The 13,325-nt window shown below is 45.2% G+C and overlaps 2 protein-coding genes across 3 annotated transcripts in view; one reads left to right on the forward strand and one right to left on the reverse strand.

Moving 5' to 3' along the window:
- Positions 1-570: 570 nt before the first annotated feature.
- LOC308287563 (mitochondrial disaggregase-like) lies at positions 571-2,581 on the reverse strand (the record flags this gene model as incomplete). Its single annotated transcript, XM_080728787.1, is given in 2 exon segments — positions 571-628; positions 630-2,581. Coding segments are annotated over 2 exon segments (2,010 nt in total).
- A 2,748-nt stretch (positions 2,582-5,329) lies between these two features.
- Positions 5,330-13,325, forward strand: part of ccdc50a (coiled-coil domain containing 50a) — a 35,496-nt gene continuing 27,500 nt past the window's right edge. For both annotated transcript variants that reach the window (XM_080736682.1, XM_080736683.1), the window contains exons 1-2: positions 5,330-5,608; positions 9,631-9,693. In XM_080736682.1, the coding sequence (XP_080592808.1) occupies positions 5,560-5,608; positions 9,631-9,693 (112 nt within the window). In that variant the 5' untranslated portion in view covers positions 5,330-5,559. The remainder of the gene's footprint in view (positions 5,609-9,630; positions 9,694-13,325) is intronic.

Below are 13,325 nucleotides of genomic sequence, written 5' to 3' on the forward strand. Positions count from 1 at the left end.
GACGTTATGCAAGCACGACCACCGCTCACTTCACATTAGGTGTGATTTTTTTCCCTGTGTATTCTCCTCCTGTATAGAAAGTCGATGGGAGCCCAACTTGATTTGGCCGCTGTGGTAACCCCGAAGGTTGCAAACTCGGGCGCCCTAGCTAAATCATTAGAGCAAGCCCTGGACTACATTATGTGCAAAATTTTGCGCTTTTAGACTGATTTGCACGAAATGAGCATTTTCTCCCCTTAAGGCCTCGCACTAGTGCCTCCCATAGCCTCTATTTGGGTCTTGAAGCCAAGCACAACATTCATGGTGTAGCGAGGGCGCTTTTCCTTAGTCTACTTGTCACCTTCAGCGGCCAGAAGAACACATTTCTTGTTCTGGAGGATAGTGGGCTGCTTCTGGTAAGCGTTTGTGCGTCTGGCATCTGACTGATTTTAATCAAGGAATAAATAAATAAATCACTTAAACCCCCTTTAATTTGTGTGTTTGTATGGTTTATATATGTGCCTGTGCATTGGTGTTCATATGGCTTATGTCTATATAGTTTAGGACTCAGTGTTGTATTGCTTCAGTGCTTCAGTTGTCCGGGCTGAGCGGAGGCTGGATGTCTAGGGTTCGAGCTGAGCTGTACTCCTACGACCTCCAGGCGCAGTCTGGGCACACTCAGTACCTCAGGGCCGTTCTCCGATTGGACCCTCAGCCACATGGTACAGCCTTTGGGGAGGAGCTCCTGCTCATACGCGGCTGCCAATTGGTTGATGACTTGCTGCTCCACCTCATGTTTGATGGAGCGCGCTCCATAATGCATGATATAACCACCAGCCAACAGGTCCAGAACTGGCTGATCCCACTGGAGGGTGATGTCATGATGCTGTTTAGCCTTCTTAGCCCAGAAGTTGAGCTCTTTGCCGACCAGCTGAAGCAGCTCTGAGTGACGGAAGGGCAGGAAGTAGACAATCTCGTTGATCCGACCCAGAAACTCGTCCCTCCGGAACTGGGCCTTTAGGATCGGTCGGATCACTTCTTCCTTAAACTGTTGGGAGATTTTGACAGTCTTCTGTACGTCATCCTGTCTGTCTTTCTCACCTAGGCTGTCAGCCAGCTTCCTGCGGCTGACCTCCTGGGCTTCCTGGCGGAGCTGCAGTGCATGATTGGCTATGTCGTCGCTGGCCACATTAGACGTCATGATGAAGATGGCGTCCTTGCATTCGATGGTCTCTCCTTTACCGTCCGTCAGACGGCCCTCATCGAACAGCTGCAGCATGATGGTGAGGACGTCGGGGTGAGCCTTGTCCACCTCGTCGAAGAGGACCGTGGCGTTGGGGTAGGCCTTCAGCTGCTTGGTCAGCTGACCACCCTCCTCGTAGCCCGCGTACCCCGGCGGAGAGCCGATGAACTTGGCCACCTCGTGTTTCTCCTGGAACTCTGACATGTCCATTCGGATGAAACCTTTTTTGTCTTTGTGCATGTAGCGAGCCACCTGTTTGGACATCTCCGTCTTGCCGAGTCCAGAGGAACCCAGGAAGAGGAAGACCAGGGGACGTTCTTCATCGTACCAACCATTCTCCTTCCTCCTGATGGCCGAGGCCATTGCATTGATGGCCCCCTCTTGTCCAATGATGTGCTCCTTCAGCCTCCTCTCCAGGGGGAACCTCCTCCTCTCCTCAGCATCCCTGCGAGCCTGTACCTCCTCCTCCCACTCTTTCAACAGTGTGCTCAGCTCTCCATCTTTAGCGTAGGCCCGTGGTGTGAGGCCCTGGCTGTTGGTCTGCAGCGGGTTAGCACCAGCGTCTAGCAGCATGTGTACGGTGCGTGGGTCGTCAGCCAGCGTGGCGTAGTGGAGTGGTGTGGAACCAGACACTCTGGATTCCAGCACTTCCAGAGAGTCGATGCCTTTTTCGCGGGAGGTGTTGGACACGTTGTTGAAGTGGTCTCCTGCATTGGGGTCTGCGCCAGCTTCTAGTAGAACCTTCACCGCACTGTGCTGTCTGTTAATAGCACCCACCATGAGAGTGGTCCAGCCCAGTCTGTCTCTGTGGTTGGGATCTACGTTCTCCTTCACCAGCCAGGCTATCTGCTGGCTGTTGTTGATCCGTGCTGCCTCCAGAAGTGCATCACCTTTGTTATCAGAGTCTTTCTTCAGGCAGAAGGCCACAGCAGCAGCAGACAGAACACCAGCAGATGCAACTCCTCTGTATCCACTCCTTCCCCTCTCCTCTCCTCCTCCTCCACTCCTCTGCCCTCCTTCCCCATCCCAGTACAGGTTGTTATTGCGCCCCCTGCTGGCCATAGCGGCCCACGAACCGCGGCGGTTCTCGAGGTTGAAGAGCCACCTGGGGGCCAGGTGGTGGTACAGCACCGCCGGCTGGTTCATAACACTGGGACATCTGTTAGCCTCTTCGGCTAAAATACCTTTCCTGGTCCCCCGGGAGGACCTGGTGGAGAGCATGGCGGCGCTCCGGCCAAGGAGGTTCGTCTCTGTGCGGCTCGTGCCGGTCTGGAGGACGCGACTGTACGGCGACAGGCTGTGCGACCTTTGCACAAACAGCCTGGTGGCAACGGAGGATAACACGGGAATTAAAGTCATCGAGAACGCGACGCGGGCGCTATCCCTTGTCCCTTTTATGCCCATATATAAGTAGATCCCTGACGTCATCAATATTAAGCCCATATCTGGGAATGCCTATATGGACATTGGACATATTGAGTCAGTCTCTGTTGATTCAGCGCAAGATCGCTTCTCGCCCTTAGGGCGTCTTACTGGTAATGGTGTGTAAAGAATTGCACCCGTGCGAAGTGAGCGGTGCAAACACGACGGCAGATGTCCTTGTATGTGGTTAATGAGGAGGAGGAGTATGACAAACTATGACATCACTGTCGATATATTTATATATGTAGAAAACTGTTGCTTTCTCTGTGTTTGAAGTTTAGACAGGCACTGCTCACTTCGATATTGCAGCCAACTTGCAGGGGAAGCCACTAGTGGACAATCTGATGATGGAGCTACTGAAGTTGTTTGTTCAGCTGGGCCTGGAATCCCACCTAGACAGAACGATATCTGGGCATCGAGGAAGCTAAGAGCATTACTCAAGTTGCCAACTTGAGTGATGTTGAGCTAGTCATATTCAGATACTTTGAAGACAAAGCCATTCAAAAACCAAAGAGGCCAGAGAGCATAGTGAAGGACTTTAACGCAACACGGTGTAGAACAGTTTGCCTGTCTTAACTAAGCCAGGAAATAACCAAGGACCTAAGGACCTAATCAAGAGGGACAGCAGACATCACTCTCTCTTTCTCAGAACAGGAGAACTGCTCAGGACCATATGATCATATTAGGTTTTGATCCTACAAAACGTAATATCACATCTACACGAGGTCCTTGTCGTCAAGGTATGGGATGACCGTTTAACCAAGCCAGAAAAGAACCAAGGACCTAAGGACCCAATCAAGAGGGACAGCAGACATCACTATCTCTTTCTCAGAACAGGAGAACTGCACAGGACCATAGGACATGATCATATTAGGTTTTGATCCTACAAAACGTAACATCGCATCTACACTGAGCCCTAAGAAGTTTGGAAATCTGAACTGGTTTGATTAGCACAAACCAATCAAAGGCTGTTTATATGTATTTTAAACTTGTCTTAGCTGTGTATCATCTATCCACAATTTTCCCCGGGGGTTTACTGGAGACTATCAGGACCAAACTTCCGGGTTTAACAGCAGACATACAAGCTCACGTCGCGTCGCAGATGCAACCCGTTGTGAGCTTGTAAATCGGCGGCGGAAGATCGGTGCAAACGTCTGCGCAATGCACTATGGGGCGTAGGAAAATCGTGGATAACCTGTGAAATTAACCACAGTCTGTCTAAAAGTGTGGTTACTTTCTCTGGTTATGGGTAATATTCATCTCATACAATTTTGAAGTTCTGCTTGACCAATTCATAACAATCAAGTCACATTTCACGGACCAATCAAAGGCCACGAACGGTAGATATTTTTTGGCTAAAGACAGACAGGAAAACCAATCAGAGGCCTCTGTGTCTATGAGGTACTACTTTTTTGGCTAAACACATTCTTTGATTGGTCTGTGCCTCTGTGTCTATGACACCATGGACAAATAAGCACAAAGCGGAGCTTAGGCACCGCTCAAAAAGAAAATGTAGAATTTGACACAGACAAAACCAAGTCTTGCTACATATTTGTCTGTGTACGGACATGTTGATGATGACCCCTGGTCCAAATAAGTAACTGTAGGCTATAGGAGTAAAAAGTGCAATAGGCATTGGCAGATGGCTGCATTTGGAAATGTTTTACACTAGAGGGAGCAATTAGCCCGTGCAGTAGGCTAAAAGAATATTCATTTAAAAGACAGTAGTGAGTGAGTGTCTCTCTCTCTCCCTCACACACACACACTATTTGGTCCCCACAATGTCTATTTCTCCAATTCTACTATACTTTGGGGACATTTGGTCCTCACAAAGTAATATAAACCTGTCCCCCCCCCCCCCCCCCCCCCCCCCCCCCCCCCCGAGAGAGAGAGAGAGAGAGAGAGAGAGAGAGAGAGAGAAATACGATATAGGTCTATATGATATCTATTTTTTTTCCCTCAGATATCCTACAAACAAAAAAAAAAACGATGAATCAAAAATGCAACGTAGGCAGCAGACTAGGCCTATCAGCTGTCAAGTCACGTTAATGAAGACGTATTATGCCTTTTCATAGTAAAAATGGCCCACTATTTTAAACCATTTTTCATCTAATCCTTCCCAGATGGATAACTTGAAATTATTACAAGAAAAAAAATGTCTGAAAGCCTCTATCTAGCCAATATTATATCCCAAGGCCCACTGTCAGTAGTATCATATGGTATTTTGTGCAATTATTATGACATTAAGAATAGACTATAGATAAATTAATTTAAACCAATGTTATTAGGGTTAGGGAATACTTTAAATGGTGTAGTGTAGCGGTATAGTAGGCCATATCAAAATAATAAAAGTCAAGTTCGGGGGTCCGTGACATAGTAAAGTAGGCTACTAGTGAATATTAGTGACCACACACTTACCGAGCGAGGTGATACTGACCAGCCTGGCACTCCGGCTATCACAGCTGTGTCAGCTGGCCAAAAAAAGAACAGATCTACAAACCAGCAACGCGTCGCGCTACGACGCGTTGCTGGTTTGTAGATCTGTTCTTTTTTTCAGCCAGCAGGAGGCGGGTCAGGGGGGAAGGAAGCAGGGAAGGAGGGAGGGATGCTGCTTGGCTGAAAATCTGACGGCTAGCCGGAGTAGGACAGCTGCTGCTGTGCTGCTGCTGTTGCGACCCGCGCGACACGACGGTCACCGAAACCAATCAAAGGAGGGCCGTGCGAGTGACCTTAATCAATCGGGGGTTTGTGTGATTAAAGGCGATCAATCAGCCAGAGCAGAGCGACCCCCCGGCGCCCTGTCACCTTATCGGGAAGCAAGGAAGGAGGAACGCAGAAGGAAGGGAGGAAGCGAGTGTAAATTCAACGTGAAACGGGGGTTTTGACAGAATATTGTCACACTACTGTCTGTCAACATGGCTGAATTTAGCATCGACCAGAATAAACTGCCAGGAGTGAAACTGGGTAATGACAATAACGACACGTTTGGTTTGCTGCACCGGAGTAAAGCTATATAATGTTATGTTTTATTTATTTTACCTCTAACGTTAGCCAGCTAATGTTATATGGGGAATGTATGGACGCAGGTGTTATAGGGTTGGTGTTTAGCTAATGGCTAAAGCCGCTAGCACAGCAGTCCTGTTTAAGGTGTTATTAACTACATAATCGTTTTTCCCCCATCATGGCCGTACTGAGGCATAGTTGTTGTTGTTGCTGCAGTTGTGTGCTTTATTATTAAGCGTAACCTTCTCCATGCTGATCAGTCTATCAGATCACAATTGTTTGTTGTTTAAATTCCAGGGGGTTTGCTGCTCCCTGTCTCCAGAGATCAGTCAGTGAAGGTGTCGCCGACCTTTAAAATGTGTATATTTTCTAAAGACATAACCACTAACCAGACTTTGAGTGAGTCACACACAAGACTGGTATGTGTTGATCTGTGCGAATATATCACACGATGTGGGACATGCATCATGTCACCTGATAGGCCTCACAGTGAGTATTAGGGATTTGAGTCGAGCTGCAACAAACAGATTAAAGCAATGGTTCCCAAGCACTGGGTCGGGACCCATTTGTGGGTCGCGGACACATTTTATGGGTCCCTTAATTGTTTTGTTTCCTACATATTGTTTTTAATTATTTCAAAACATTTTCAAAAAACATTCACAAACATTTTTTATAATAATAATAATAATCATGAATTAAAAACAAAATTCAACGTTTTTTTCTCTCCATTTCATGAAGAAATCAAATAAAAATCTTAAGAAATTCCATAAATTAAAAAACAAACGTTTAAGATGTTAATTTCTCCTTTGGGTCTCCAGCTAAAAATTGCTGGATTAAAGCATGTGGTCACTGGTCAGTAGTCATTAGTCAATTACATCCACATTGACTGCCCCCCTCCTCTGTATCCTCACTCCCCTCCCATGGCTTACTGAGCCTGTTGTTTCCATTTCTCTGGTAGAAAAGCAGCTAGATTTATGCTGAACTTATGGCTTGTTTAGCTGATGGAAAGAAGATCCTTGAGTGGGAAACAGCTGCTCACTGGAATGTTTGAGATGCTGGAGCCTGGAAGGGAAGAATAGAATAAATGGTCTTTTTCCACTACTTAGAAGCTGGGCTCCAGAGAGTTTGAGTTGACTCAAAAAGTGTTTGGCAAAACGTCAGTTTTCCTGCCTCAACATTTTCGGGTTAGTTCTTTTGTTTTTGTTTCAAGGTTTAAGTGACGTGGAAAACGGGAGCAAAGATATTTTGGTTTCAGCTTTCTTTGCCTTCTGGGTCCCCTGATGCTCTGTGTTGACTTGTTTTGAATGAAATGTTTGCTCTAAGTGCTCTTTTTTCTTAACGAACAGGGAGCTGTGACTGCCACACAAACTCAGATTATTGTGCTGGCTGCACAAATTAGGCTGATTATGCAGTAGTATTAATTGGATCAAATGTCTGGTTCTTGGTGTAATGGTTGAAAGAAACAAGCTCCCAAGTTAGTCATAGGGTGTTGTTGAGACAGTGGGGTCTCTCCTCACCTCCATCTGTTCAACCAACCAACTCACTCACCCAGTCAGCCACGTCATCAAGTTTGTCTAGCCCAGCCATCTACTATTGGCATACTTATTTAATACTGGTTCAGCATCTGGGTTGACTATTGTGTTAAGAACGGGAACGTGCATGATTCAGAATGATTCCAAGCTGTTTTTCTGGCCATCAATTGTATTGGCAAGTGTGCTTTCAGTTTCTTACTTTCTTAGAACATTTTCTCATGCACAATGGTGAATGCTGGTGATACTTTGAAGTAGCCCACAGTTGTGTTGTCCTCATGCTTATTAAATATGCATATGGATGAGGTAATCTCTGTGAGAGTAGAGAATGCCAGGGCTCTGAGCCTTGTGGTGTGAGGTGGTTTAGTGATGCCACTGGGTTTATGAATGTTTAATGCAAGCTTGTAGAAAAAAAGAGTAGTAAAAACAGTAGCTGAAAGACGAAAAGCGCAATTATTTTTATTTTGAATATTTAGAATTTGATGGCTAGCTACTAGACAGGCACTGATCAGCATGACAGGAAGGTAACTTTTGTTTTCAGGCCACAGTGAATGCTTCATTAAGCCAAGTTCAGAAATTCACAATTCCACATTTACAGGATCTATAAAAAGATTTAATACCTGTCCTGTGTGCTAGGTTTCTAGTTGTTGCCAGATTGGATACATACCCCAATAGCTTACATTTTATGGATTATTAAATGAAGCCAAATGGTTGAACTCGAAGCACACTCCAGACGAGCAGGAACAAAGGTTACAGCCATTAATGTCTCATGGCATGCAGTTGTGTACACACTAAAATCAAATATAACCGCCAAAGGGAGGTTAAAAGGAAATGTCACCCAAGTTCAGTCCTTTCTTTTTATCTTTTTTTTTTATACTCCCAGTTGCTATATCTTTAGTCACAGTGGTAAATATAGGGTTAGGGTTAGAGTTATTTCGTTTCACTTCAGTGTTTTCTGTTTTCAGGTTTCTATGTTCTAAATAGAAGGCAGTTTAATCCACTTTACACAGCATGACACATACGTCATAAATGCACTGGCAGCTCACATCCATTTAGCAACTTTGCCGTGAGAATGTACTAAATCTAAAATACACCCGTAGGCCTTTAGTCAATTGAGCTATTCTGGGCCCATTGAAGTTGAACACTTAAAGGCAGAGCCAACCATGGTATTAATTTAAATAATCATGTTAAATCAGTTCATAAATAATTATGTCTCAGTTTCTGTGTATTTGTGTGAGAAACTTGAGTTCTACAATGCATGTTGTTTTAATTAAAATGTTATCTCTCCAAGGAAGACTGGAGGCTCCTTCTCAGCAACTCCCTGCCTCACATTCTGCTGCCCACTTGTAGAAACTGCTGGTTACTGAGCATTCATTGCATGTTGCTTAGAAGTGCACCTACGTTAGATCTCTTATTCATCTAGGTAATTCTTTAATGTCGCTCTAATCTGGAGGCTGCTTACTGTGACAGACGCCCATGAAATTTCATAAAAAGAGTACATGGAAAAATGTCAATGTGTTCTGTGTATGCCAGATCTCACTCTCAAAAGCAAACAATCAGCCAAGTTGATTTAGCCCCCAACTAGTCTCTTGAAGGTCAGACAATGCTTGCACAACCATAGTTTCACTTCGTGTTTTTTGAAGATGAAAATAACCTGTTGTAGAGAGACTGTCTCTAAACCACAAACACACCACAGATACTCTTGCGGGTGACACTCTTGGTGGTGGGGACTTCCTGTGTACATTAGGCAGATGTTCCATGTATCAGATATGATCTTAGAATATTCTTATGTTGATCAGTTCCTTTTTGTTTAAGCACACAGTTTTTATGAATAGTCTTACTTTGGCATATGTCATGCTCACTTATGGTAACCCTGAAGTATGTTGCATAGAGAGAGAAGATGGTTCAGTAGTTGTTTTCTAGTCTCTAGTTTCACTCTCGCTTTTAATCATTCAACATATGAGAAAAGCCCAGGCTCAAAAGATTAAACCATCTCCTCAGATCTATCAGCAAATGTCTACGCTAGTTGATTCTGGATGTTGTTTCTACTATCTACTCTGTCTGTATCTTGTCCTAGTCTTAGGTGCCGGCTATACACTTGTATGGATATTTATCTAAACACAATTTTTTTTTGTGCATTTAGGGCTTTCAGCCACACGCAAAAATGGTTCTTTTCCACTACCGGCTAGAAAACCAGCTCACTGCACATGCTCAGCACATTCTTCTATGGTATTACATTGCTTACGCCACCTACAGTACTGGCCTGGCATGCTTGCCGATCACGTTTTGAGGTGGTACATAGATATTCTTCTCGTGTGGACATGGATTTTCTTTTGTAACCGGAGAACGAAAATGTGCGTTTAGAAGAATATCTATACACGTGTGGCCGGGGCCTTAATATTGTAAAGTGAAAGCAATATTTCTGAACAGCTGTCTCGGTTTGTTTTTCCGCAGTGTGTCGAGACTTTGCAGTGCTGGAGGACCACTGCCTGGCCCACAATCTTCAGGAACAAGAGAGTAAGTAACGCAATACTCTGGTGTTGATTTTCCTTTTTGCGGTGTCAACCAATAACCCCAGGGCTCAAGACATTACAAAACAGATTTTTTTTGCAGCTGCGTGGCGATAATGACCACCTCCTTAAACTATATTCCTGTTGGTTGAAATACATAGGCCCTGTCCATACCTAAAAAATCCCCGGGCGTTTCTGACTTCCGTGTAGAAAAATATGTGTGTCCACACGGTATTATCAAAACGCTATAAATCCCTGTCTGCGCGTCACCGAAGCAGGTGGCCGGCTGGCCGCGTCCCCCTGCTCTCATGCAATCATTGCAGCAGCTTTCTATCTATAGGCTATGCATTGTCCAAGTTTCACAATCTTCACACTTTAACATGCACAATTGCTATTTAAATATTAATTTAATATACATTCGCGAACTATTTCTAGAGCAGGGGAGAGGAATCGTCGAGAGTGTGGTGCGCTCTCTCTCTCTCAGCATTAAACGAATGTAACTCGATCAATCAAAGAGAGAGAGGGAGAGAGAGAGAGAGAGAGAGAGAGGGCGGATTCACACTGCAATCCGTTTGATTAGAACTGATTCTGAAACCGGTTGCTGGTTCACGCTGGCCAGCATTCACATTGGCAGACCTTCTGGCCTCCCTGGAGATCACTAGCACTATACAGCCCGGTCCTATAGGTGGCGGTATGCACATAGTGTCATCAACTATGCGACATTGCTGATGGTGGTTGCCAATAAATTCAGGCACGAAAGTTGGTGTAACAATTCAATGACGCGCGACAGCGCAGTGTGGAACATTGTTGCAGTGGTCTTGGGTCTCGCACCCCCCACACCTCGACAAGACAAACAAGCCTATTTGCATATCAATTGACCTGTGTCGCTGATCTACAAGCTCACACTGACCTTGCATCCGCGACGCGTTGTGAGCTTGTAGATCTGCTATTTTCCAGGCGCATAAACGTGCAGAATGATGAGCGAGACATGCAGCGCAGCGCACGTTATTATTTTAATTATTTAATAATCAACATGGCTGAAACGCTTGTGGCTTAATATTCACATTAATGGCACGTCAAGCAGGCACAGCAGTGCACAAGCAGTGCCAAGGAATCTATAACATCGAAACAAAAGTCAGGGATAAAGGAATACTTTTAGGCTATTTTCTATCAACAGCGGTAAGTCATTTTCGGTTTGTTTTCATGGTTTAACAGTTCATGGTTTAACTTGTAGGCTAGTGCTTTCTCTTTCTGCTTTTCTTTCCCGACGGGCGACAGCGCACACACATGCATGCACGCACGCACCAAGCCCCCCCCCCTCCCGCTGTAAATCTGATCCCAGAGCAGCATATAACCATCATCTCACAGTTACAGCCATACTTCATGTCGCTGCCTCGCGGCTAATAACGGACCTGAATCTGATCCTAGGTCAGCCTAGATTACAGTCCCGTGTTCCGAATGTTTTAACGGAGCGCCGGTTCTGGCCGTCCCGTCTCACTTTCACCCCTGCCTCAGTGCGCTGGTGCGAGACAATAAATAACTGTTCGCCAATTGCTACTTCTCCCAATTGGAAGTACATGACACCAGTCCAGCGCACCACAGTAGTAGGCTAACTGGTGATATAAAACATATAAACGAATTTTAGAAGACAGTCCTACAAGCAAGCAATCTCTCTGTGAGATGAAGTCGCTGATCCCATGGCCATGTCGACAACTGTTACCCAGTGTTTATTTGTGCCGACGGCTGACTCGTCGACATTATATGAGGTCACGTTCAACATCAATACCGTTTTTGAGGCCGGTTGCTTCACACTGCGGCTCACCGGTCTCGAGGTCGCACAATGCAGTCTCGAGACTACCTCTTGAGGTGGTTTCGAGGCTATCCGTTTCTGAGGAAGACCGCACGCTTCACACTGTCAAAACCGGTTTAAACATCTGCCAAGTAGCCTCGAGACCGGTCTCGAGACCGCAGTGTGAATCCGCCCAGAGAGAGTGAGAGAGAGAGAGCTTTGTAAGACGGGACCGTTTAACGGTGCAGCAGAGGAGAACGTTGCATAGCTATTTATTAAACCACAATCGAATGTTCTTTACTTGCATAATGGGGACTCTTTTTTAAATTTGTAATAGTCCCTGGAAAATGTTTAGCCTATTTGAACATCTGATCTCTAAGTTGGAAATGAGAACATAATCATATGAATGCTTCAGTGCACTTGTTAAAGCAGCATCTATTACTAAATTAGAGTGACAGACACACATGTTAGAGATAGGAGAGAGATGGAAGATAATGTAGGCTACACAGCCTAGACTAGAGCCTTTTTTTTTGTGCTTGTGCTGATCGTGGAAATAATTTAAAAGGCAGCACATGCCGTGAATAAACAACATATTCTCACCTTCAAAGCGTCAGACAACTGGTGAGAATGGGCTGGAATAATGCCTGCATGCGTGCGTATGTCTCCATTATGCTTGAAATCATTTGATATTGGCAGTTTGATATCCAAACTTTGACAAAGAGAAGAGGCAGGCGCGTCGCGTCAGATATGCTCCGTTAACAAGACGAGGGCTGCATCTCGTTATTGATAATGAGCACCTTATCGATCCAGTTTATTGAGCCGGTGGAAAGATAACTGGTATATTTTGCAACTGTGAGTTCGTGGCTGGCCAGTGACCACCATCTATGAAGATGACATTTGACAAGAGTAACAAATATCATTAAAACAATCATTCATTAGGGCTCCATCCCTAAACAAGACAGCTGAGCTCTCTAATGTTAACATGTCGTGAATGCGCTCATAAATATGGATATTCTACAGAGACCGCCACGGGATTCTCTCATAGCAAGGAGGAGGAGGCGAGGAGCACAAGGTGACGTAAGCATGCAAGCAAAGAACTTCTCCGTTTACGGTGTCCACAAGGCAAAAGAAATACGCCCGGGTAACAAAAATGCACTGCAGCCGGAGTTTTGGAAACTATTCGGCTAGTCCTCCGTTTGCATGCGTCTGCATGTGGACACCCATGGGTGTTCGTGGTTTTACCTCCCCGGTGAAAAATAATCCGTTGTCGTCTGGACGGGGCCATAAGGTAATGATGCCTCTATCTGTCCCCCTCACACTCCTCCTCACTCATCTCTGACAGCTTTGACTGTTTTTCAACATTCAACATTCTTTTACTGTACTAGGGATGTTAACAATTAATCTAAAATCGCTGAATTGCTGTTAAGAAATTATTTTATTAAATTAAACGAATATAATTAATCGTATATTATTTTCTATTGCCTAGTGAAAGTTACAGGTATGGTGTGTGTGATATCAAATGTGATCAAACAATTTATTTTCTTGGTCTCAAAGAATGTTCACACACCACACAAACTCAAGTGGATGCTAGATAGCCTCACGTTGCCACACTATCACTGCGTGCGAGGCAGTGTTGTACCCGAACGCGTTCAAAGAACGATCGTTCATGAACACCTTCATATTTTGGGCGAACGTGAACTGAACGTTCTTGTTTTCGCTTGATGAACGATATTGTCGAACGCAGTCATTCTGACGCCCGTGAACGGCGTTCGTCGGCATTCGTCGGCCGTTCATGTGGCGGTCCGCGCCTCCGCGGTCGTCTGTCCTCTCGTCTCTTTTCATTCACATGC

The sequence above is a fragment of the Nannobrachium achirus genome, assembly GCF_963921795.1.
Source record: "Nannobrachium achirus genome assembly, chromosome: 1".
Lineage (NCBI taxonomy): Eukaryota > Metazoa > Chordata > Actinopteri > Myctophiformes > Myctophidae > Nannobrachium > Nannobrachium achirus.